Below are 27,059 nucleotides of genomic sequence, written 5' to 3' on the forward strand. Positions count from 1 at the left end.
CGGACGCCTCACTGTCTCATGAGCTGACACAGAACCAGTAGTGGAGTTTGGAGACGTGATCCACTTCCTGAAAGTATATCTACTTTACTCAGTTTAGTTTGCTGCAGCAGTTGAGGAATCGCTCTTCTGCACACATCTGCGCGCGAGGGCGGGGCTCTGAATCACGAGTAGCAGCTGCAGGGGCGGAGGCTTGACAGCGACGTGACGCACATTTTAGTGAAAGAAATATTTAAACATTTATTTTTATTTTCAGTGACACAATATCACCTAAAACTCCAAGATAAGAGGACTTGATATGAAACACTTCATCTTTTAACCTCTCGCTTGGCAACAAGGACACGCATGTGGTAGAGCTAAATATAAAATGAATAAATCCAGTCTTGTAGTAAATTCGGCCGTAATTAAATTCCGCACACAGGTCTGTATTTTAGGCCACGAATATATAATTTGATTTTCAGTGTTACCAAATAGCAAGGGTGTCTTAAATACGCACATTTATCAATGGAGTTTGGCATGAGCTTCTTCTTGAGGTCTTGACGTGTTTAACCTTTAGTACAGCATGAGAAACACTGGTATATAGAAGACCGTGTGTATGAAGTATTGGAAGGCTTCTTCCAGCAGGAGGCGCTACAGGACACAGAGACATGACGATGATGATGATGATGGTAGAAGCTCAGAATGACCTGCAGCCACACACAGCGTTTATTGATTTAAGAAAGCAAACCACTTTAAAGAGAAACAGATTTTCTACCAATATATTCATTTTTTTTGTTATTTGTCTCTTATTATTCGTCATTAATTTATTTCATATTTATTGTGAGAGTTCCTTCTTAACACTCATTTCATGTTCATTGAGAACGTAATTCAGAATTTAACTAATTATAAACTTGTAACATTGGGGTATTCAGACTCCACAGCATCAGCTGATGTCTAATAATAAAAAACACATATGCGCGTGTGCGTGCGCGCATTCAGCTGCGTCACAGGGGAAAGGGCGGTGCCCCCTCCAGGTAGGCGCACCAGCATCGGTCACGTCACCACCAACACGCGCACAGAGGAGGCAGTGTGTGCAGAGCAGTGGAGACTCCCAGGTGCCAAACACACACACACACACACACACACACACACTCTTTCCTCTGTCTGGAGGAGGAACGACGGAGCGAGAAGGAGCCAAAAAAACAGCCCCGGAACGTTTGGAAACATCGAAACAGGGAAGTTGGAGTCGAGCGCGTGAGCCCCAGCGGTGTAAAAGTGAGCCGACGTCAGCAGCAGCAGCATGTTCAGCTGGGTGAAGCAGGAGCAAGGTGGCCGCAACAAGGACGGAGAGATGTACCAGACGGTGACGGAGGGGCTGCAGGGCCTCTACCTCAAGAAGCTGCTGCCGCTGGAGGAGACGTACCTCTTCCACGACTTCCACTCCCCAGCCCTGGAGGCCGCCGACTTCCAGAGCAAGCCCATGGTGCTGCTGGTGGGCCAGTACTCCACCGGGAAAACCACCTTCATCAGGTGAGAACGCCCCGTGAACCTGCTCGTTCGAGGGGGGGGGGGGCTCCAGCGTTGTTTAGCCCCCCCCCCCCGGAGGTTCACACTGCATGTGGCAACACCACCTTTATCAGGTTTTGGAAACTTTTGTTTCTCTTTTTGAGGAGAAGTGGCTCGTTTGTCAATTCCTGCTCCACCCTGTTGCATTCTGGTAGAAAGGCGGCAATGGAAGCAGCAATGGAAACACTTCAAATATCATGGAAAGATGGAAGTTTGGGGACTCTTGTTAATGCCGAAGTGGAGAATGTAACTTTAGTAAATAAAATGTGTCCAATCTTTATCCACTCCATGTAAAGCGTTGCTAAATACTGCGACGGTCTAAATAAGGATACTTTTTCTACGTAGTTTGGCGTTATTTCCCCCTCAGGCGTGTTGACATTATTTAACCTTGGTAAACTGAAAGAAACATTTTAACGTGTGTTTATTGTCCACCCGACAAACTAAGACAATGTTGTTTCAAAATCTGACTTTATTGTGACAGTCTGGGCAGCAGCTGAGGCTCATGGGAACTGTAGTCCTGTGTGAAGAGACAGCCTGTCAGACGGATGGGATGAACGTTCCTCTCCGTGTAACTGACCCGCCATTGTTCTGTGTATTTACACGACCTTTCTCTTTATTCTGCTGCTCCGGCAGACAGTTGTGATATTTCCTGCAGGTTTTGTTGTTGCTGAAGATGAGAGGACTGACGAAGGACAGCCAGGCTCCACCAGTAAGACTGAGGTCCTGTGTGGGGTTTGCATCCTGTTTTTTTTGTTTTAGGACATCAGGTGGAAATCGTTTATGTACTATACGTATTGACGGCTTCAATCTGGATTAAAAAAAAGTCAGTTTATGAGCGCTTCTGTCCGACCTCGACGCCAACCCCACTTTACTCAAATCACAAGATCCTGAATGTAATTTTGTTTTAATCAACCGGCCTCAAATGAAGGAAGAACAGCTTTTAGCTTCTAGACAAACCAGAATTAACGAATTCAGAACCAGAGATTAATTCATTAATTTTTGTGCAAACTTCAAAATAAAAACCGTCATTTTCGAACCGACCAAAAAAAAGACCCTTTTTATCCATGTTAGACTCATGACCTCAGTTTTTGGTAATCCTGGTGGGGGTTTTTTTTTGCCTGGAGGCCAGTACGTCGTCACGAGTTTAAGAGCTGATCAACACGCTGCTGACCTCCACTGTCTCACACACACACGCGCGCGCACACACACACACGCACGCGCGCACACACACACACACACACACACACACACAGAGGCTCACGCACACACCCATGCATGAACACACACACTATTTCCAACAGTCAGCTTCTATAAACAGCAAGAGGCATCATTCTAGTTGTGTCTCATCACCGTGTTTTTCTTCACCGCAGACTTTACTATCACTCTCACGCCTTTGAAATGTCATGAAAAGTCACAGATTCTCTGCTAGAGAAATGTCGAGAAGAAAGAGAGGCCTTTAATGGGCCGATTTTTCAGTGGAGTTTGGTGTGACTTTATTTTTAGGGTATGTTTAAAGGCTAAACAAATGTATGGGTTGCTGCCTTTCATTGTTTTACATAAGTTTACTGAATATATATATATATATTTATAATTACACACACACAAACAAACAATGGTTGCTTTGCCACATGCAGGGAATAGCCATACATCTTTATTTTTAATTTGCTTTGAAACAAAAGTACACAAACAATAGAGCTTCATGTACGATGTCAAACAAATCACTCAAGTGTTCAAAACATGAATGCAACATGTTTGTAGACCATGCTGCTGATTGACATTTGTGGGACACCTGTGTATTATTAACGCCTCGATTGTGCAACATTAAACACTGACGTAACGAGACACTGGACCATTTTAAAGGTGTTACTTCAACAAAAATTGACCCAAATAAATCGATAAGAGTGTGTGTGTGTGTGTGTGTGTGTGTGTGTGTGTGTGTGTGTGTGTGTGTGTGTGTGTGTGTGTGTGTGTGTGTGTGTGGTACAAACAGTCGTACGTTTTGGAAGCAGAACTGACCTTCAGAACTGACCTGCAGTCAGATTACGTTCAACACGAGCGGCAGAGTAATCGCTGCTAGAGTGTGTGTGTTCCAGCACAGAGACACCACCCTGCCCCGAGGAATGCTATGAATCATGGGAACTGAAAAGAATGCTATGAATCATGGGAAGAGTTGACGTATTTTGTTCGTTCTTGGTGAAGTGAAACCAGCGTCTCCACGCGACCTCTGATTGGTCCACACGCGCGGACCGTAGCAACATGAACTAGGTCTGTTGTATGACTCTTTCATGCTTTTTTTAATTTATTTTGATCCTCTATTCACATGCCTATTCTTTAATCTCCGGTCCGATTGAAGCTTTGTCAATAAAGTTTTGTTAACCTGTTATCTGTGTTTGCAAATATAATCTGGATTAGGACAAACTCCTGTTAATGTAAAACACAAATTCAAACGCTGCTTGACTCCGCCTCTTCCTGTTATCTCAAACCACCCTTCAAAATAAAAGCTGCAGACGAGCTTCAGGAGACTAGAGATGTCGCCACAATCTGCAACACTGGGGTCACGTGACCTACGGGCAGTGGTGGCCTAAACAGAATCACAAAGTTATATCTATTTTATTGTTTTTCACAAATACACTAGATGTATTAATTTTTCCCTATCATCTTATTTTCTCATTGCACAGCTCCCGTCTTCCTCTGTTGCTCTGCCTTCAGCCTGCTGCACTGCTTTCAGTGCAGAAGGCTGAACTATTGAGTACATACACAATAGTTTTATATTATTAGAAAGAAAATTAGCCTAGAACATTGCAATCATCTCTATATTTTACATTTAAAATATATCAACATATTTACGTCTCATGACTGTCTGAATATGTTTCTGGTCTCTTTTTTTACTTTAGTGACAGAGAGTCTGAAAAGTCGCAAAATCTCATCGAACATCTTTTAATTCATAAATAACTGCAGAAGAAATGTAAAATAAGATACGTGTGTGACAGTAAAGTAAAGTTCTCTCTTTGAAGTCCCGACAGGAAGTGAGAGGACAGAGATCTCTTCCTTCCTTTCTCACTTTTCTTTGACGAGGTAGACGAGTTGAGATGAAAGGGCACCTGGGAAATGGAGTGTGTGAGGAGGCTACAACTAAATCTCCCTCCTCCCCCGACAGGTACCTGTTGGAGCAGGATTTCCCGGGGATGCGGATCGGTCCAGAGCCGACCACCGACGGCTTCATCGCCGTGATGTACGGCGAGAACGAGGGCATCATCCCCGGCAACGCTCTGGTGGTCGACCCCAGGAAGCCCTTCAGGAAGCTCAATGCGTTCGGAAACTCCTTCCTCAACAGGTGTACACACACACACACACACACACACACACACACACACACACTGCACACACACTGCACAAAACAAGAATGTTATTGAGCTGCTGTTTGATAATAATTTGGTAATTAAACTGAGCTGCGACAGAAAATTGACAAAGGCCACAGCAGACCAGATCCACTCCTCCCCCTTCTTACCTTTCACAATAAAAGTCTGAGACTTCCAATGAATCGCCACCTTAACGTGGTGGAGGAGACCGGATCCCCGAGTGTAATCGAGGCTTCATACGTCTGTCTGGGTTACAACGTGGGTTCAGTCTCGTTCAATCATCCGTTTTTATTTCTTTCGTTGTATATTTCATTATGCTTTTTTCACCACTTTTAAATGACGTGCTTTTAAAAAGGAAAAGAAAAATCTCATGTTTATCAGGAACCAGAAACCTGTTTGCCAGTTCCGGGGGCAGATGTCGAGTTTTTTTAATTTTTTTTTTGGGGGGTCGGGAACAGTGCCCATGGACTGGCAGACCGGGGTGGTGGTTCCCATCTTCAAGAAGGGGGACCGGAGAGTGTGCTCAAACTATCGTGGCATCACACTGCTCAGCCTCCCGGGAAAAGCTTATGCCAGGGTGCTGGAAAGGAGGCTCCGACCGCTTGTCGAACCTCAGATTCAAGACGAGCAGTGCGGATTCCGTCCCGGTCGTGGAACAGTGGACCAGCTCTTTACCCTTGCAAGACTACTGGAGGGGTCCTGGGAGTTTGCCCAACCAGTCTACATGTGCTTTGTGGACTTGGAGAAGGCTTTCGACCGGGTCCCTCGGGGGTTTTTGTGGGGGGTGCTGCGGGAGTATGGGGTGCCGGACCCGTTGGCACGGGCTATCCGGTCTCTGTACGCCTGCAGTAGGAGCTGTGTCCGTATCCTCGGTAGTAAGTCAGACACGTTCCCGGTGGGTGTTGGCCTCCGCCAGGGCTGCCCTTTATCACCGGTCCTGTTCGTGACCTTCATGGACAGGCTATCTAGGCGCAGCCAAGGGGCGGAGAGGATCCGGTTCGGGAGTCTCGGGATCGCCTCTCTGCTGTTCGCGGATGATGTGGTCCTGTTTGCCTCCTCGGACTGTGACCTCCAGCATTCACTGGGGCGTTTTGCAGCCGAGTGTGAAGCGGCAGGGATGAGAGCTAGCACCTCCAAATCTGAGGCCATGGTGCTCTGCCGGAAACCGGTGGATTGCTCCCTCCAGGTGGGGACAAACTGCCTACCCCAAGCAAAGGAGTTCAAGTATCTCGGGGTCTTGTTCACGAGTGAGGGTAAGGTGGAGCGGGAGATCGACAGACGGATCGGTGCGGCTGCAGCAGTAAAACAGGCGCTGTACCGGTCCGTCCTGGTGAAGAGGGAGCTGAGCCGGAAGGCGAAGCTCTCCATTTACTGGTCGGTCTATGTTCCAACCCTCACCTATGGTCACGAACTCTGGGTCGTGACCGAAAGAACGAGATCTCGGATACAAGCGACCGGAATGAGCTTCCTCCGCAGGGTGGCCGGGCTCACCCTTAGAGATAGGGTAAGGAGCTCGGACATCAGGAGGGAGCTTGGAGTCAAGTCGCTGCTCCTTCGTGTCGAAAGGAGTCAGCTGAGGTGGTTCGGGCATCTAGTCAGGATGCCTCCTGGACGCCTCCCATTAGAGGTTTTCCAGGCACGCCCAACTGGTAGGAGACCCCGGGGAAGACCGAGGACACGCTGGAGGGATTATATCTCCCGGCTGGCCTTGGAACGCCTCGGGATCCCCCAGAATGAGCTGGAAAGTGTTGCGGGTGAGAGGAAAGCCTGGGTCGGCCTGCTGAACCTGCTGCCACCGCGACCCGACCCCGGATAAGCGGCTGATAATGGATGGATGGATGGATGGACTTTTAATATTCGCAGGGGATTATTTTGCAGGTTTGGTGTCATTTAAGCAGTGTTGGGGTAGTTACTCTGAAAAAGTAACTAGTTTCAAGTTACTAGTTACTTCTGCAAATTGTAACTAGATTACTTTACTAGTTACTGCATTTGAAAAGTAAATTCACTACTACTTACTTTACATTTTTTTAAGCAAATGTCCAAATTAACCGCAAAGATACATGGCCAAACATCATGGCCCTTTCATCACTTTATTTTCAATTTTCAATAAAGGGCATCTCTTATGCTGTGTTCACACCAAAACAGTTGCGAAATATTCGCACGTCCAGATTACATGTTAAGTCAATGCACAGCTGCGTTAGGTTGCGAAAAAGCGGTTTTTTTCGCCGGCGTCGTGAAAGAGGCGAAACGGCGTTGCGAATATTCGCAACTCCGCTTTTTCGCTTTTTCGCAGGCGTTCAAATATTTCAACTCCAGCGAATAATTCGCATGACGCAGAGTTGCGAAAGCCAATCACCGTTGAGAAGCTCCACCCGGCATCACCGCCGTTACTGAATGAAACTGCTGGCCCGCTGAAGGAGCGCTGGAAACGGCTTCATTCAGACACTCGTCCTGGAGGAGTCGGAGCTGTGTGCGACGACGGATAATGTTATGAACCCAGACACGGGGCGATTGATGTTCCGACGTGTGAGGGACTTCCTCAACAAGTATAAAGCAGAACTAGTGGTTATTTACCTGGTGGATGAAAGAAATAGTAAATGTTTTCAAGACACAGAGATAAGCCCCGCCCCCTTTCCCCAGCGATGGTTGCGAAAAAACGGATGAACCACATTTTTTCACCTGCGGCGAAGTGGCGTTGCGAAAATTCGCAACTGTTTTGGTGTGAACACGGCATTAGCCTTTCCACATAGTGTATTGTAATTGTAAACTTGTAAAACAAAATGGCATATAAAACTCAGCCACTAACTTGAACGAACATTAACCCTGTTCACACTGTCTGACCAAAGAAATATGCCTCACTTTAAAATCCAAACAGGATACAAGAGGTTATGTATGGTGGGGACATTCAGGTCGGTCAAACAGCAGCAACACATTAAAAACAGGCTTTTGGAAACATGAGACCCCACTAAACCAAATGGGGGCCTAATCCTAAAACCAAAACCAGCTTGTTATAGGAATCATTGTAGTGGTTTAAGAAAAATAAATGGCACTTTTTCCCATAAAATAGAAACAGAAATGCACTTAACCCAAAAAATAGAAACAGAAAATGCAATTAAATAAACAGAAAATCCACTTCATCATTGCCTAAATAAACAGAAAGTGCACTATATCCTATGAAGTTTATAATTTTTCTCTATTCTTCAAAATAGCGATTGTATCGCATGAGTAAAAGTCTCTTGAATCTTTTATCCGACAGCCTGTTCCTCCTTGGGGTCAGAACAATACTGCCCAGGCTGAAAAGCCTTTCCACAGTGTTGTAACTTGTTTTATTACATGATTTACTCTTATTGTGAAGAGCATGTAAACAGGAAGTGCTTTTACTTTGAAGGCAGAAAGTACAATGATACGTGCTTGTTGACACTAACTAATGTTGATGTTACGTGTGGAAAATATAAACATGTCGGGTGCAAGAGCGCTTTTTCAATCGCTTTAACAGTTGTAATACTGCAGTTCACCAGTAAAGTGATTCCGTTCATACCAGACGTGTCTTGGTCCTCATTAGAAGCTCCACTTCATTTGATGGTATTGGAGTGTTGTATTGCTTTGCAATATCCTTAATCCTAGGGAACCTGGAGAGAACCTCCCAGTTGGATAGGGGCATTTTTAAGTACTCCATGACTTCTGTTTCTGCCGTGTCGGAAAACTCCTCTTCAAAATAAAGAGTCAGTGTGACTGGACAGTTGACAGCAGTTGAAAGACACCTCTCGTCTGGACATAGAGTGCATTTTGCACTAATATTTTTACCCTTTAAAGCAACAAAGTTAAAATAATGAGAATATCGCCACTGGCTGAGCCCTCCTGTCTCCGTCTCCGTCTCATCCATTCCCCGCTTCCCTCCTTCTACGCACCAGCAGCTACGTCACTCAAATCACTCAAATCGGAGTTCTGTGATAGATTGTTCATGCAAGAAGTGTCGTGTGACTCGTGCGCTGCTAAAAGAGAACTTTCTGACTGGTAAAAATGTCTTGAGTAACGTAGGAACGCGTGTTACTGAGGTCTAGTAAAGTAGTGTAGTTACCAATATGTTGAGTGTAATGCGTTACTTTACTTCGTTACCTATAATAGTAATATCGTTACTGTAATCCGTTACTTTGTAACTCGTTACCCCCAACACTGCATTTAAGCCATTTTGAAACTCGACAGTGAACCTCCACAGATGGCGAACAAAGGCTGGGATTGATATTATCTGTAAACTCATATCTCATATTCATTCATTCCTTTCATACAAACCCTGTAAAGAAATAAGTCAAGTATGAGCTGTGTTGTAAAGAAACAAAGGTTTAATATGCTGTCAACTATGATTTAGTTGCTAAATATTTACTCTCATGAAGATTTAGAACATTTCATTAAGGAGTTGTCCTGTTCAGTCACCCAATCGTTACAAAAAATTCCACAAAAAGTAGTTTTCACGATGGCGGGTATGAACTGAGCTTTATTCTATTAATATTATTCTATAACTATTGTTTGACGACCTGCTGCTGAAGAACGTCCTGACTCCTCACACCGCTGTCACTGCTTTCCTCAAAACACGCCCGACCCGGGAAATGACCCCTCCAGTCCTGACTGACATGTAAACACACACACAGTGAATTCCTAGCGAGGGTTTAAATTTAGCTAAAAGCACTCCGGTCCAAACGTATTTCCTCTGACCCAAAGTGTGTGTGTGTGTGTGTGTGTGTGTGTGTGTGTGTGTGTGTGTGTGTGTGTGTGTGTGTGTGTGTGTGTGTGTGTGTGTGTGTGTGTGTGTGTGTGTGTGTGTGTGTGTGTGTGTGTGTGTGTGTGCGCGCGCATATATTCCAACCAGGAATCCCACCTTGTCCCGGTGTGGTTGAGCAACCTCAATAAGTTATTGTTTCCGGGGGGGAAGTGTGTGTGCGTCACCACGTGTCGGCGCGGCGGTTTTGTTTTTTCCCGCCGCAGTCTGTCGGCTAAATTTAGGTTTATATTTATGACGACTTGGAGGTCTCACACACATGTTTTTTGTTTCTAGATTACATCCTTTTGAGAAATAGTTTAATATTTTGGTAAATATTATTTTTCTCTTTCTGAGATTCGGATGTTCAGCATAACCCAGACGTGGTTAGCTTAGCATAAAGACTGAAAGCGGAGGGAAACTGCTTGCTTGGCTCCGGCCAAATAAAAAAAAACTACTCCTATCAACATGTTAAATGCAAAGACAGCAGACAATGTAAAAATGGTCATGAACAGTTTTTATATTTTTTATATATATATCACTATTTTTAGGTATCAGCTATCACTTTTAAAGCCCAACAGCTCATGTATTTGCAGGTCAAGACAAACAGCCTGCAGAGCTCCATAAATGACGTTTCTGACTTCTCATATCGAGACTCTGGAAATATTCTTCAAAAAGCCTGAAAAACATACTGCAATGACAAAGCCTGCTCACAGGTGGGGCGCAAGAGGAAATGCTGATTTTAAATGTTCACCGTAAGCCGTTAACAGGTCGCGCTTGCGAACGCGAATGCGTCGGGTCTTGCCTTTCCCCAAAAGCCGATCTTTATGAGATCTCCGTTTAGTCGTTTTTTCTGCTGTTGTGTCTCATCATTGAGCGAGCATGAATTAAGAGCCATATCAAATCTACACAAATATTTGTAGAGAACCTGATGCTCAGATATCTGCACTCATTCTGTTTTGTTTTGCAAAAAATAGCTCATTGTTTTCCACAATAAGCTATTTAGTAGTAACTAAATATTAGTTATTTTTTGAACGGCTATAACTTTATTTTCGAACAAAGTGATAACACTTTTTTTTCCTACCATCATTGTCGTGGAAATTATTGTTCATAAATATTGTGAGGAATAATTAACATTGATATGTGATCAGACAGTCACTTCACATATATTATTTTTAAAAGGGGATATGTGCAACGTTGTTGTTCAGCAAGTTTGTATCAAACAAGTAGCCCTTCGTATTATTTTGTACCCTTGAAGTAGCTCTCGGTTTCAAAAAGGTTGGTGACCCCTGCATTAGATAAATAAATTGAGTCCATGAAAGAATAAAATAAGTTTGTTCTATAGAGGAACTTAACAAATGAATCCAGAAGGAATATTAACTTTTTAATTTGATTGGTGAGTTTGATTTTAATAAAACTAAATAACAGGTAAAAAAAGTTGTGAGGCTGACAAAAGAGAGTTAAGATGATTAGGTGCCGAGCGTGTCGAGCAGAAGGAAAGCCGTCTGATGGAAACCTCTCTCTGTGTTCAGGTTCATCTGCTCTCAGATGCCCAATCAGGTTCTTCAGAGCATCAGCATCATCGACACCCCCGGCATCCTGTCTGGAGAGAAACAGCGAATCAGCAGAGGTAAATATGTGTGCGTGTGTGGGCTGACTAAGATCTCGGTCCTTTTGTGTTGTGGCATGCTAGTCCTTGAGATTATCTTCCCTTCCTCATATTGTATGAAGACAGAGAGCAGTCGACTTGATTGTCTTGATTTGGGACCCGACTTGGGACTTGACTATCCTGACTTGGGACTGTCTTGACTTGGCACTTGACTGTCTTGATTTGGGACTTGACTGTCCTGACTTGCTACTTGACTGTCTGGACTTGGGACTTGACTTGGTACTTAACTTGGGAGTTAAGTCATGTATAGTATGTTGATATATTCTTGGTCCCCAGCAGATGAATCCTAATGATTTTGTCTTTTTAATGATTGATTAAGGATTCTAATGACCCCTGTGACCTTTCTTCAGGTCAAACAGGTGTAGAGGTTTTTCACAGTTAAGTGTTGTTGTGAAATTCTCTTTTCCTTTCCTTCCTGTTTCGTTTCTGGGCCGGTTTCCTCTGAATCTTTAACCACAAGAGTTTATAAATGAGGACCTGAAACCAGAGAAGCTGATCGAGTATTCACACACAAAGCTTCTATCAGGAATGTTTCTGATCTCATCCGTTTGAATCCTGACAATCAAACAGCAACAGATCTGCAGTAACTATATATCATTAGTACATATGTATGTACTTTTTACTGTATGTAGTCGTGATAGTACTTTGTTGAGCATTTTACCAGAAGCTTGAATGTACTCTAAGGGGCCGATCACACCAAATGCGACTTTTAAAAGTGCAGCGAAATCTCATGTTGACAGCCTCCTAAAACTGGACCCGAACAGTAGAGGATTGACAACGATGTCAACCCACACTACTTGGAAAATTTAAGAATGGCCTGGGATTCAGATCTTGGAGTGGTTATAACAAATGACAAAATGGGACTCTATTTTAGACTTGATATATACATCATCTAGATCTGCTAAACACAACTTAATACAGCTAAAAGTGGTCCACAGGGCTCATTACACTAATGCTAGATTGTCAAAAATGTACCAATGTGTTGCATTTGTACCAATGTAGTACCCTAATTCTGATCCGTTATGTCCTCGATGTAAAGGCCAGCCAGCAGACCTGTTACACATGTTTTGGATATGCCCGAAACTCTCTACCTTTTTGGATAAGTATTTTTGAAGCTTATAGTGAGATGTTTGCAATTCAATTTGCACACCCTTTGGCTTAACACCAGAGGAATTCCGTACCAAATTTTACCAAATAAAGCCAATGTGGTCGTAGCCTTCACAACACTCCTTGCTTGACGTTTGATCCTTCTGAGATGGAAGCAACATGCCCCTCCATCGTTCGCCCACTGGGTCAAAGATGTCATGCATTTCTTGACACTTGAAACAATTAAATATACTCTGAGAGCTTCCTCCCAAACCTTTGGTAAAGTATGGAGACCTTTTCTAGACTACTACGACTCCTTACAAGAACCTCTCGACAAAGACTAATGTGGATCCCCTATCCGTCCCATAGCAACAGTGAGCAGCCCCCCCTTCATATAAATATGCAAAAGAGGGATTAGAGGGAGGGAGGGAGGGACGGGCTACAGGAAGCTGCAGCGGGGCGTTTCCTCCATCTGGAAACATTTAGATTTAAATTCCTGCCAAAGACGTTAAACACACACATTACATCAGCAGCATCACTGACAGATTATAGCTACTGCTCTGACAGCGTGCGTGTGTGCGCGCACACGTTTTATTTTACCCCCTATTGTGTCGAGGTGTCACTGACAGATTATAGCTACTGCTCTGACAGCGTGCGTGCGTGCGTGCGTGCGTGCGTGCATGTTTTATTTGACCCCCTTTTGTGTCGAGGTGTCGACCTCCATTGTTTTGTAGAAATTCATGACTGAGTTCAGATTATTTAATCACATTTCTGAGACGTCTTCGTGTTCAGTTCATTTTAAACAATCATTGAGCGTTGTCCACTTAACCTGCAGAAACATAAGACCATGACGTGTTATATGTGCGTTGGAGTAGAGCTGTATGACGGGTTGGTCTCATCCGGCATTCGAAGCAAAAGCACCGAAAAATAATGCTCCGTAATTCGTTGATATCCCACAAAATGATTTTTGTATGTTAGTCACGTACAAATGAACCAGGAAGTATAAATACCACAAGAACTCACAAGGGAGTGGATGAGATTGCTGCAGTACCGCTGCAGTAACTTTTTGGTTCTTAAATTTCTGTATTTCATTGAGTCACTGTTGGAGCTAAGCCTCACTTACTTAAATTCATAAACCTGACAGCTTGTCCTCCTGGGCTTTCGGCCAGTACTCCCTCCCTTCTTCCCTGGAGACTCTGTCCTCCACTGTCCCACCCTCCCTAGTCCAGTCCTGGTTTCTGGTTTCACTGGTCTGCTTCAGTCCTGGTCCCGTAAATGAACTCGGTGACCAACATCACTTCACATCTGCAGCAGGAAAACGAGTTTGAAGTTTATTATTTATTACAGGAACATGATAGCTTGATAGCACATTTAGCTACTTCTTTCTCTTCAGTGAAGAGAAGTTGGGAGAAAACTATGTCTTAACTGTCCGCATCTGGATTTAAATGTAGTTTTATGACTTCTTTAGAAACCGGAGCAGTTTTGTTGTATATTAAACATGAAAGTTTAGACAGTAGAGAAGGGATTGAGCTCTCAACGATAGCTTCCTGCTACCCACTTAACTAATTCAGTTTTAGATAGATAGATAGATAGATTGATAGATTGATTGCTGTATACTTTATTCATCCCCAAGGGGTAATTTATTTGTCACAGTAGCAAGCAAGTTACATAGAACAAATATCAGGAATGAAAAATACTCAATATATACAACAAAACTCAATACAAAACAGCAGAGCGTATTAACATAGGAAATTAAACAATAAAAAAAATGCAAAGTATATGAAGTGTATATAAGTATGTACAGTGACTAACAAACAACAAAAGCGGTGCAAGGACTATTGATGTTCTGTATTGTGAATTTTCACAACAAATAGAACAATAGAATTAACTCATTGTAACGATTTGTACTAGATGCTACAACAAATATGAACCTGGTGTGCAAAAACGTAAAGGTTTTGTTTTTGCCAGCTAATATGTGATTATTGTGAACATTTCAACCAAATTATCATCTGTTTACTGTTGTAAATATGTTGTTTAACAAACATATTTAGTTTTTCTTAGGAAAATAAAGACAGTTTCCTCTGGTTAAGTTCATTACATTTCATTTAGCTGACGCTTTTATCCAAAGTGACTTACATTTTTGCACTATACACCGTAGACACAGCAACGGGGAGAAATTAGGGGTTAAGTGTCTTGCTCAAGGACACATGGACTAGCATTCAGAAATTCAGTAAACGCCCAAATATACTTGAACAGATTGCATGCTCATGGTGCAGTGTCATGTCAACATTATTTTGTAGATTCTTCACCAGCTTAGTATTTATTCACCCGTCCTACGTTGTCACAAGGTCCCCTGTTTGTATCCTAAACACCATTGTGTGAGCAGTGACGAGGTTTTTGAGTGTTTTATTATTGTGTATTTTCATCATATAGTCTAGATTTGTTCGCAATTTGAGTGCAATTAAAACCAAGTAACAATAATGAATATTAAAAAGGTATCATGTGACGTGAGCTCCATGAGTCACGCTTCCTCTGTTGCACTCTGCACACACTTATTTTTTTGTCCCGGACATGAATACAGTAAGTTGCAGCACTAAAGAGGAAGTAGTATTGTTCGTCTGAAGGTGTTTCCCTTGGAACAGGAAGTGAAACAAGTGGAGAAATCAGTCGTCCTAGAAGGAGTGGGGAATCGTTATTGAACCCTGGAAGGAAGTGTTTTCGCTCTCGTAGGCGCAGGAAGGTTTCTGACTGATGAAGCTGATGTACTCACTCACTCACTCACTGTCACAAACACCTGAACCTATAACCCGGTGTAACCTGAAGCTGGCGGGGGGAGGGGGATGTGTGACGCCTTCACACATCTTCTATTCACGATTCCTTCCAGCTGATTCTTCACAGCAGCAGAAGAAGAAAAAAACTGGTCACTTCATTCTTTCATTCTGAAAAGGTGGAAAACCCCAAAGAACAATTTAATTCATAAAACACGATACAAGGAACATTTAATAAATAACTCTTTACCTTCTTTGAGCAAAACAAGTTATTGTCACGGGATTGGTGTCCTCAACTCAAACTGAAACTAAATAAATTACTAAATATTATTATTGTGCGTGAACTAAAAAAAACAACTAAATAATACTAAATATACAGAAATAGTTCCGGTTTTAAAACTAAAATTAATCCATGTTAACTTTAAATTAATATTTATTTACTTGATTTTTTTTTTCAGTTTTTTACCAGGCAACATTGTTTCAGTTTATTTTTATTAAAGAACATTCTTTTTAGTTTTTATTCAACTGTGTGTGTGTGTGTGTGTGTGTGTGTGTGTGTGTGTGCGCGTGTGTGTGTGTGCGCGTGTGTGTGTGTGTGTGTGTGCGCGTGTGTGTGTGTGTTGTGTCCACAAACAGCGTTGTTGTGATTGTGGACAGCAGCGCCTCGATGTTAAAGGTTGAAATCTGATACAACCTATTGTTCAAAACACGGCAGCATCACATACATTGATACCTTTAAGACACACACTACAGTGCACTAAAGGAAAGAACAGCTGATGGAGTGAGCATGTAGTTTTAAAGGTGTCCTAACAGGAAGTGGAACTTTCCTCCTGCTGGTGACTCACTAAAGTCCTTCCTACTTGTTTGGCTCTTAAAGGGCCAGTTCACCTAAATCTTCCTCTTTCCTAAATATTTTCTCTCCTCCTTCTGGTTGTGTCTCTGCAGTCGGATGGTTTTGTGTTTATTTGTCTCTGAGAGGTCTGTGTTGTTGTTGTTTTTGATAATCCACAGACCTTTTTCTATTTCATATCATGTTCGGTCCGTTCTCATGAGCGCCGTATGGAAGGAACACCTGGAAGGAATTTATTCAGATGTCACGGAACCATCCACCTAAACTCAACAATGAGCTGATTAGATTTTGTAAAGAAAATTATAACAGTCAAGTAGAACACGGTAAAGTGGAAATATGGTAAAGTAGAACACAATAAAGTTAAAATTAGGGATGGGTATCGTTTTTTTTATTTTCGCTATCGGTGCTAAAACGATACTTTTAAAACGATGCCAGTGCCTGAATCGAGGCAATTATTTTTCTTCAATTTGAACAATATATTAACTGTTTAAAGTATACTATAAATATAAATAAATAAATTAGGGCTGGGAAAAGTTGAACAAATTTAACTGATTAATCGCATGATTTTTCTTTGATTTAAATGTGATTAATCTCATTATGCGCCAAATTCAATAATGAATGAAAAACTAATGTATTGCACACTTATTTTAAAGTAATGTTATCAGAACAATATAACAGGCACTCTCGGAGCAACAGCAATTTAACATACAGTATATAAATCTTTTTTTTTTTCTTTTTTCTGAACAGGTACCAAAAGAAACATTTGTCTTATATCTGTTCAGTAGTAAGGGTTCCTGTTAGAGGGACAAGCGACTCCTTCTTTTGTCCATGTTCAAACAGTAACGTTTCAAAAAAATCAGAAACAGTCAAAGCATGTGAAGCATGCTTTTATTTTGACGGCTGTGGATCCAGCGATGACCAGTAGTCTCAGTGAGAGCAACAGCTGGTGCTATTGTAACGTAGTCACTCCGCTCCGTTTCACACATCTTGTGTATTCTCCTGACGACTGAGCGTCTGGAGGCTCATACGCGGCGTCATTCGTTGCGATTCTAATTTATGGTTCTCCGTCAGGTCGACGGCGTACCTACGCCGTTAACGTGACGTCGTCGTTGAGCATTCGAAGTTCTGCGTCGAGAGACCGCGTTGCTCTGCAATTAACCGCTATGCCACCAGGGGGGTGTGGCTGTGTGGTTTCAGGGGTTATAGCCGAATCCTCCACGATTCCTAGTAATCTCACTTTGTGTCGCAGCTTGGAGCGTTTCTCAGCAGGTTTTCTTGCCAGTCAGCTCTGACGTTGACCTCCATCAGGGAAACAGACGTTTCTGGCAGGAAGTTTAGAGTTTATCGTTCGGGAGTCTTTTCCCTCTCTAGAAGCTCTGCAGCGTTCTCGTCCAGATTCCAGCGTTTAAGACAGACGTTTCCTCAACGAGGTTTGGTAAAGAAAACGGAGCGTTTCTCTCTCGGAGTTCGGCTCTTCTGCTTTACAAGCAGTTGTTTTGTTGCATTTGCTGCACGTCGCTTTGTTCAAATCTTTTTTTTCTTTGAAATACATATATTTGACCGTTTACCTTTTCGGCATTTTCTCTGTTAAAAGGTTGATGGTTAGCTAGCTACTGTAGCTATACAAACAATAGGCTATCCGTACCTGCTACCAGGACGGACTCATCAGAGTAGTGTAAAAAAAGTATTTCAATCGGCTCAGGCACCGAAAGGAAGCACCGAAATCTGCGTTGCGTTTCGATCCGGTAGGCACCGGTCGTATAGGCACCTGTGCCATAGTGGGACCGGTTTTCGGTACCCAACCCTAGTGAAAATACAGTAAAGTAGAACACACTGAAGTGGAACACAGTAAATTAAAGTAAAGTAGAATACAATAAAGTAGAACACAGTAGATTATTGCTCTCTGAAATCTGAGCAGGATTTTCTGACAGAAACATGTTTCCAGTTAAAATCGAAAAGCTTTTGTCTCAGTTTAGTTTCATAGCCGAGTGTCACCCAGTTTTAGAGGAACCACGCCCAAACTGCTGCCACATATCATTTTACACACACACACACACACCCTTAAAGGCAGCGTAGCAGCGGTCATGCCCTTGTTGCTCTCTGTTCTCCGTTGCATGTTTGCATTTCCCTCATTGAATACTGGAACGCTTCATACTGCATCTTTACTATCATAACATTAATATTATGATATTACATAATTCATAGTAATATTACCAGGGCAAAGGGGCACGCCAGAAATCAGCTGTTTTTTGTCAGTCAGAGGGCCTATGAATCTGCAGCTTAACTGGGACTTTTATTTCACATGTTGAACTCGGTAGACGTGTTGGTCTTAAAAATTAAATATATTTGAAATATAACTACCAATTCTTCATCACAGAAGTAGAAATTCTGAGTGTGTTTGAGTGTTGATACAGCCTTTATTCTGAAAGGATAAACTTCCTGTCTGCAGGTTATGACTTTGCGGAGGTCCTGCGTTGGTTCGGGGAGCGCGTGGATCGGATCATTCTGCTGTTCGATGCTCACAAACTGGACATTTCAGACGAGTTCTCCGAAGCCATCCGAGCCTTCAAGGGACAAGACGACAAGATCCGTGTCGTCCTCAACAAGGCTGACCAGGTAGGAAGACGACGATGAGGATGAAGAAGGTATAAATGGCTTCGTCATTGTCAGGAAGATAGAATAACCTATTCCTCACTTGCGCTCTCAGGTGGACACGCAGCAGCTGATGAGGGTGTACGGCGCCCTCATGTGGTCACTGGGCAAAGTGATCAACACGCCAGAGGTGGTGAGAGTTTATCTGGGATCCTTCTGGGGCAAACCACTACAGAACAGTGAGAACAGGTCAGATACTCATCCACTCATTCATCTATTCATTCATTCATCCAAACCGCTGCAGAATACTGAGAACAGGTCTGATATTCATCAATTATTCATCTATTCATTCATTCATCCCGCTGCAGAATACTGAGAGCAGGTCAGATATTCATCCGTTCATTATTCATCAAACCGCTACAGAACACTGACAATATGTCAGATATTCATCCATTCATTCATTCATCCAAACCCCCCGCAGAATACTGAGAATAGGTCAAATATTCATCCGTTCAGTCATTCATTCATTTATCAATTCAGTCATAAATTCATCCAAGAAACAGTCAGATATTCATTCATTCATTTATACATTATAATAATATAATTTATTTCTTTATAGATTTTGTTAATTCTCTCACTTATATTTTGTTTTATTTATTGATGAGTTGCTTAATTGGTTCACTCATTCACTTCCTGCTCAGGCGTCTGTTTGAGGCGGAGTCTCAGGACCTGTTCAAGGACATCCAGAGTCTCCCGAGAAACGCGGCTCTACGTAAACTCAACGACCTCATCAAGAGAGCGAGGCTGGCCAAGGTGAGACAGGAAGTGAAGTGTTGTGTTTGGAGTTAAAGAAGAATTCTGGGAATATTCTGCGAAGTTTGGTTATGTTTCAGGGACGGGGAAAAAAAGTCAGGAAATGAAAACGCTCTCTCATAATAGGGGACGTTTCATAAGTCAGAAGTTTCAGTTTCATGGCTGAGCTTTCAGGACAGACAGAGACGTGGTCAGCGTAGATATTCGTCCATTAATTAATTAATTAATTAATCATTTATTCGTTCATTCATCCATTAATTAATTAATTTTTAAATGTATTCATCCATTCATTAATCTATTCAGTTGTTTCTTGACGTAACTGAGTTTTATTTTGAAGGAATCAGGAGAATGTTTTATTTCAGCCAATCAGAAAACAGAGTTAGTCTTCTTCGACTCCTTCACGCTCCTCACTTTCTTCACCTCCTTCAATAGCATCAGGACTGATGATTGGTTTCATTCATGTCCTGCTGTGCTCTGATTGGTTGGTTTGTGGATTTAGACGTGTGTCAGCTCTGGTCCCAGAGCACAGGCTCCTCACCCTTGAGGGTCTCCCAGTCCCTCACTGGTTCCTTAATGGGACACTCCCAGTGGAGCTGATGTGTTCCATCTGATCGTCGACTCATGAATCAAAAGTATTTCTGTCCTCCTGCCAGAAGATAACGCTCTGTCCTCCTTAATGCTGCTGACTGGGAGGAAGGGTTAAATCCTATTTGAACTCCTACATTCCTCCTTCCTTCTTCCTCCTCCTCCTCCTTCTTTGAGTTGTGCAGATAAAATAACTGTTCCTTTAGCCACCAGCTGATTTTGATTGTTTTCATAACGTAAATGTCGACATTTTTTGATTTTTGCATTCGGACCGTCTCCTTCTTCTCCTCCTTCTTTTTCTTCACCTCCTTCTTTTTCTCCTTCTTCATCTTCTTCCTGTTCTTCTTCTTTTTCCTTTTCATCGTTTCCTCCTCCTCCTTCATTATCTCCTCCTCCTCCATCATCTTCATCATCTCCTCTCCCGTCATCCCTGCAGGTGCACGCTTACATCATCAGCTACCTGAAGAAGGAGATGCCGTCTCTGTTTGGACGGGAGAAGAAGAAGGATGAGCTAATCGTGAGGCTTCCAGAGATCTACTGCATCCTGCAGAGGGAGCATCACATCAGCCCCGGAGACTTCCCCAACGTCACCAAGATGCAGGTACAGGAAGTCCCGCCTCCTCCTCTTTATTGACTTTGATTTATTGTCTAACAAAATTAATTTACAGCATCTGATTCAAGTATAAGGTTTATTTGTGGCGAGCTTTTAAATGAGAGAGACTTGTAGAATAACATGTTTTTGATGAAATATCAAAATCTCAAGCTCCGATTTGGCTGCTTTTCACTCATGTATTCAAGGACCATCGTAAATCTGAGGATAAGGACAAACTCTGTCTGTGCAAATGTTTTTTTGAGAAAAAATGCTTTTAAATCGCGTTGATGGGTTTTGTGATACCGAGGGTTAAAGAAAAGCATGTAGGTAGGTTTTATTAAATGCACTTAAAGTATGAAAGTAAAAGTACTCTCTATGTAGTCAGTATATATGAGATATCGTTTAACACAATCGGTTACATTTCTAATTTACTTAAGTTTGAGGCAGGAAGGAGGCTTGGCCTTTCAAAATAAAGCCGATGATTTGCGTCGACGTTTTCACTTTGCCTCGATGACACGTGATGATCATTGAATCGATCGATCGTGACTAGGGTTTGGTACCTACCGGACCGAAAAGCAACTCAGATTTCGGTGCTTTTTTCCGGTGCCTGAGCCGATTTAAATACTTTTTTTTACACTACTCTGTAAAGTTGCGGTATATAGATACTAAAAAGGTAGCGTGGTGCCCGCACGCTAAAAACGATTATTAAAATAGCGCGGATCAGAGCACACTCACTGCTCTGCTCTCTGTCTGCCTGCATGCAGAGCGGGGCTCGAGGGGGCGGGGCTTCCAGCGCTCACACACACACAGCGCGCGCACACAGAGATCGCTGCAGACACGAGCACGAGCTTTTGAACGTCCGTCCTCGGCTTGATGGAACAAATCTCTCCAGTTGATATTAATGATGACGTGTAGTCCAGTAAAGCAGCAGTTTTAGGATCCAACAGTGTCTGAGTTCTGTTGCACACGGTCCCATCAGGCCACCTGATGCTTGTGTCTGTTCATATATATATATATATATATATATATATATATATATATATATATATATATATATATATATATATTGTTTATAGTTTGAAGTTAAAAGGTTTGAAGCTGTAGTTTGAAGTCAAGTGTTTTGTATGTACTTATTTATGTATATCTATAGTATACTATAAACAGTTCATAATATTGTTCAATTTGAAGAAAAAAAATTGCCTTGGCAATAAAAAAGTATCGGTTTAGGCACCGGTATCGTTTTAAAAGTATCGGTTTCGCACCGGTATTGGAAAAAACCCAAACGATACCCATCCCTAATCGTGACAAAGATGAGTATTTCAAATTGTATTTGCTGCTAGTACTTGTGTTTTGGCTGCAGTACTTTTCCCGCAGTAAAGGATGAGAGTACTTCCTCCAGTACTGAGAACAAAATGTGATCTGAAGGCTGTGACTCTGCAGCTGGTCGGTCAGGCCTGTAGAGGTGTGTGTGTGTGTGTGTGTGTGTGTGTGTGTGTGTGTGTGTGTGTGTGTGTGTGTGTGTGTGCGTGCGTGTGCGTGCGCCCCAGCTAAACTTTTACTTATTGGATTATTGACGAGAGGGAATGTTTCAGTTTTTTCGATTCCCTAGTGAGATGTGTACTCTCATGACACACACACACACATTCTGACACGTGTTGTGAGTTATTTGGATCCTCCTGCAGACTAGTGTGTGCGTGTTGTTCTTCAGAGGTCAGAGGTCAGGCCACACTGTGTCCAGCTGCAGAAAACAGTAGGTTTGACTCTCAGCTCTTCCCTGTCTCATCGTGTGATTATCAGTGTTGGAAGAAGTACTCAGATCCTTTACTGCTGTAAAAGTACTAATACCACAAGTACCAAAGTATATACATGTAGTAAAAGTATTGATTGATCAGTGAAATGTGTTCCTATTATTATTTCGGATGCATTAATGTCTCTGTTCTGTGAGAACCTCGTATCTCTAGAAAGAACCAAAAACGTGGTGACGATGTATTTTCCAGGATTTCAAGAGTTTATTTAGAAGAAGTAGGAGGATTGTTCTTCATCGTTCATCCTAGTACAAAATGTACCTCTGAGATGTAGTACAGTAAAATGTACAATATGTACCTCTGAGGTGTAGTAGAGTAAAAAGTACAATATGTACCTCTGAGATGTAGTACAGTAAAATGTACAATATGTACCTCTGAGATGCAGTACAGTAAAAAGTACAATATTGACCTCTGATATACAGTGCATCCAGAAAGTATTCACAGCGCTTCACTTTTTCTACATTTTGTAATGTTACAGCCTTATTCCAAAATGGATTAAATTAATTTTTTTCCTCAATATTCTACACACAACACCCCATAATGAAAAAGTGAAGAACGTTTTTGGGATTTTTTTGCAAATCTATCAAAAATAAAGAACGAAAATATCATATGTACATAAATATTCACAGCCTTTGCTCAATACTTTGTTGAAGCACCGTTGGCAGCAATTACAGCCTCAAGTCTTCTTGAGTGTGATGCTACAAGCATCACAAGTCCTTCAGGTGCCTTTTGGCAAACTCCAGACGGGCTGTCATGTGCTTTTTACCAAGGTCTGGCTTCCGTCTGGATGAATAGTGGAAACAGGATGCACCTGAGCTAAATTTGAGTGTCATGTCAAAGGCTGTGAATTAGGGCTGCAACAACGAATCGATAAAAATCGATTATCAAAAGAGTTGTCAACGAATTTCATTATCGAGTCGTTCGGAGCAGAGCAACTGGCCCGCCAGCGTGTCTGAGATTGGAGTGAGACACGGAGAAAAGCTGAAGTCCTGATCTTAGCAATTAAACAGCTTTGATGTGTCGAGTCTTGGCCAATCAGCGTTAAGATGTCTACAGCGTCTTCATTTCCCTCCAACTTGTTTTTAATGGAAGCTAGTCAGCTTGCAATCATGTTAGCTAACGTGTTTGGGTTGTGTATTGTCGTTAAAGTTACTTTATGTTCCGTTACAGTTCAGTCTTGCTTGGAAACAACCGTAACGTGATGAAATATGCCGTAACCCCCCGGTCTGGTTCAGTTCATGCAGTCACTCGTTAACGTTAAACCGGCACACCGGCGGATCTGGCTGCAGGTTTTTTTTTTTTTTACTCAAAGTAGAATGAATCAAATCACGTAGTTGGGCTTAGCCAACAACGGCCAACAACAAAAGCAGCCTCTGCTCCAAGGAGATCAATTATAGTAAAAAGGGCTCACATTTGGTAGATGTAAAGCATATATGTGTATGTTGTTTGTGTTAGTCAATTTCTTTTGCACCGTCACTTCTGTTTTTGAATAAATGGTTGAAAATGAATGTTTTTTTGTTTTTTGTATCCGATTCATCGATTAATCGGAAAAATAATCAATCGATGAATCAAATAATTGTTAGTTGCAGCCCTACTGTGAATACTTATGTACAAAAAAAAAAGTACAATTTCCCCTAAGGCTGTAACATAACAAAATGTGGAAAAAGTGAAGCGCTGTGAATACTTTCAGGATGCACTGTATATAGTGAATTAAAAAGTAAAATAGTTACCCTTTTGAGGTATAGTATAGTAAAAGGTACAACGTGTACCTCTTAGATGTAGTACAGCAGAAGCAGGAAGTACCTAAATACAAGTACTTTGAATTCATTCTTGAGTAAACTCCACTTCACTAACTTGTTGGTGTAATTTCTGCCTCCATCTGGCGGCAACAAACAGGAACTGCAATAATCAATCAATGTCAATAGAAACACTTTTTCTCAAAGAGAGGAAGTCAGTGAAAACAGGAACCTGAGCTCTTCTGGTTTTAAAGATGTGTGTTTCCTCCTGCAGGACATGCTGCAGCACTACGACTTCAACAAGTTCCCGTCCCTGAAGATGAAGCTGATCGAGTCGGTGGACAAGATGCTGGCCACGAAGATCGCCGGTCTGATGACGATGATCCGGGACGAGGAGTCCAAGGCGCCGCCGGCGATGGTGTCCGGCGGCGCCTTCGAGGGCTCCCAGGACGGGCCCTTCGGCCAGGGCTACGGCGAGGGCATCAGCGCCGGGGCGGATGCCGAGGACTGGATCGTCAGCCGCGAGAAGCACCGCTACGACGAGATCTTCTACATGCTGATGCCAGTCAACGGCAAGATCACCGGCGTCAACGCCAAGAAGGAGATGATGAACTCGCGGCTGCCCAACACCGTGCTGGGGAAGATCTGGAAGCTGGCCGACTGCGACCAGGACGGCATGCTGGATGATGAGGAGTTCGCGCTCGCACAGCATCTCATCAAGATCAAGCTGGAGGGCTACGAGCTGCCCAGCGAGCTGCCCGACCACCTGGTGCCACCGGCCCACCGCAAGAACCCCACCGCCGACGCCCTGTACAACCACAGCGAGGACTAGGGCGCCAACTAGGTCTAAGTGTACAAAACCACCACAGGTTTCTGCTGCTGATCAGACTCACTGGAGAACCAATCAGCTGACAGACGGTCAGTTTTAGGATCAACTCCTAAACTTTATATCAATCATATATATATATATATATATATGTATATGTATATATATATGTGTGTGTGTGTGTGTGTGTACAATTTCAAGTAAAAAGAAAAAAAACACATATTTTACTACTCTTGCTTTTAATCTGGGGACTTTTATTTTGAAAAAGGACACCTGTCTTAAAGACATTTCAACTTCCGGTCTTAATTTCATTTCCATCGTATTCCTCTTCTGAGTGTCTCTGTGACTTGTTGAATATTTGGAGGCAACAAATGATAAAAATCTCACGTTTACACGGTTGCGTTCACAGGAAGAAGCTCTGACCTTCAGAATAAAAGTGAGAGGTTTATAATATATATATATATATATATATATATATATATATATATATATATATATATATATATATATATATATATATATATTTTAGTGTTTTCTTTAATAATCAGTGTCAGAATAATATAACACGTTTCCTGAACATAACGGAGTATAAACTACTGTTTGGTTATTAATGTGTAGTTTGTGTGTGAGGATAAAACACACAACATAAGAGGAAATGTACGTTCACTTCCATCTGATGTGGGATATTAAAGTGTTTTCATTGTTTCTCTGTACCGACAATCCAATGCTGCGTTAAATAACTTAGATTTTTTTATTTGCCGCTTTTATTCTGAAGGCCAGAAGCTTTACTTTAAAGTGTCCCTTTAACTGTTTCTCTACCGTGTGACTGTAGAATACGTGTTGTTCACCCTCAACAAGGTAAAATATTAACGGAGCTGTTCTTGAGGACGACGTTTTGTCGCCTGTTTTGTCAGGCCTGAAATGTATTTTATCTTTGAATAATTAACTCTCCTATAATAACAATAAAGTCTAAACAACAACGGATCACATAAACTAAGAATATATTTTAGTATTTTAAAGAAAATCTTAAATATTTTAATACATTTTCTCTGTTTTTATTTAAATGTTCAGTTTTGAGACGGCAAAGGAAAGAAAACATTTCTTGAAAAAAAAAGAAAGAAAAAAGTATTGTGTTGCAACCAGCAATTATTTTATGAGTTAGTCAAATAATTTAAACTTCAAAATGTCATCGGTTGATTTCCTGTCGATAGACTTTCAGAATAAAAGATGAATAACGCTTGAAGGTGATGTCACAGATCACATCCCGAGTCGTCTTTATGTCCACACGTTTGAGAGCAGGAAGCGGTTACTGTCCATCTGACGGGTTCAGAGTTAGTCCAGAACCAGGACGCCGGGGTTTCCTGAGGTCGTCAGAGGTCAACGGTCAGAGTCTGTCCTGTTTGAACAGCGTCAGGCAGAGGCAACGGCCAGTGTCAGTTCTCCTGGGACAACTTAACGACGTCCTGCAGTCGATCGTTTGTGTTTCCTCACATTGTAAACAGCAGCCTAGACAGTGACCTTTGACCTCTGCTGACTGCTGACTCTCCTCCTGATGGAAACAGCTTCATTCATCAGAGGGAACGCGCCAACGCAAGGACGCGTCTCTCCAACATGTTCCCACGAGTCAAATTCTGGTTCTTTAGAGTGAAGGTTCATGTGTTAAAGTTGCATTCTCTCTCTTGACCACCAGGGGGCGACTCCTCTGGTTGTATAGAAGTCTCTATAAATGACTCTACTTCTCTTGATTTATTCCCTCAGTAAACATTGCAAACATGAGTTTATGTCTCAATCTCTAGTTTCAAGTCTTCTTCAATGCAGCATGTTGTTCATTTAGTAAATTATGATCATTTAGAGTCAGACCATAAAACAGGGGATGCTTTAAGGCGGGGCTACAAGGTGATTGACAGGTCGAAACCAGAGACGTATACAGCGTCTCTACGTCCCTCCTCGTCAGTCCATATATGGTCACTTCCTGTTCACTGGTTGCAACAAAACAAAATGGCGACAGCCAACTTGCCAAACTCGAGGCTTCAAATCATCCACAAACCAACGAATCACGATGTCCACTTCTTATAAGCAGTTT

At 42.3% G+C, this 27,059-nt stretch overlaps 1 protein-coding gene across 1 annotated transcript; it reads left to right on the forward strand.

Annotated features, from left to right (window-relative positions):
* Positions 1–1,276: 1,276 nt before the first annotated feature.
* ehd4 (EH-domain containing 4) lies at positions 1,277–25,374 on the forward strand (the record flags this gene model as incomplete). The annotated part of the gene is made up of 8 exons (XM_079227987.1): positions 1,277–1,506; positions 4,700–4,876; positions 11,187–11,284; positions 18,477–18,643; positions 18,735–18,868; positions 19,321–19,432; positions 20,454–20,618; positions 24,425–25,374. The coding sequence occupies 8 exons, from the start codon at positions 1,277–1,279 to the stop codon at positions 24,980–24,982; spliced, it is 1,641 nt and encodes a 546-aa protein (XP_079084113.1). The 3' UTR covers positions 24,983–25,374.
* Positions 25,375–27,059: the final 1,685 nt, after the last annotated feature.

The sequence above is a fragment of the Taurulus bubalis genome (genome assembly GCF_910589615.1).
Source record: "Taurulus bubalis genome assembly, chromosome: 1".
Taxonomy (NCBI): domain Eukaryota; kingdom Metazoa; phylum Chordata; class Actinopteri; order Perciformes; family Cottidae; genus Taurulus; species Taurulus bubalis.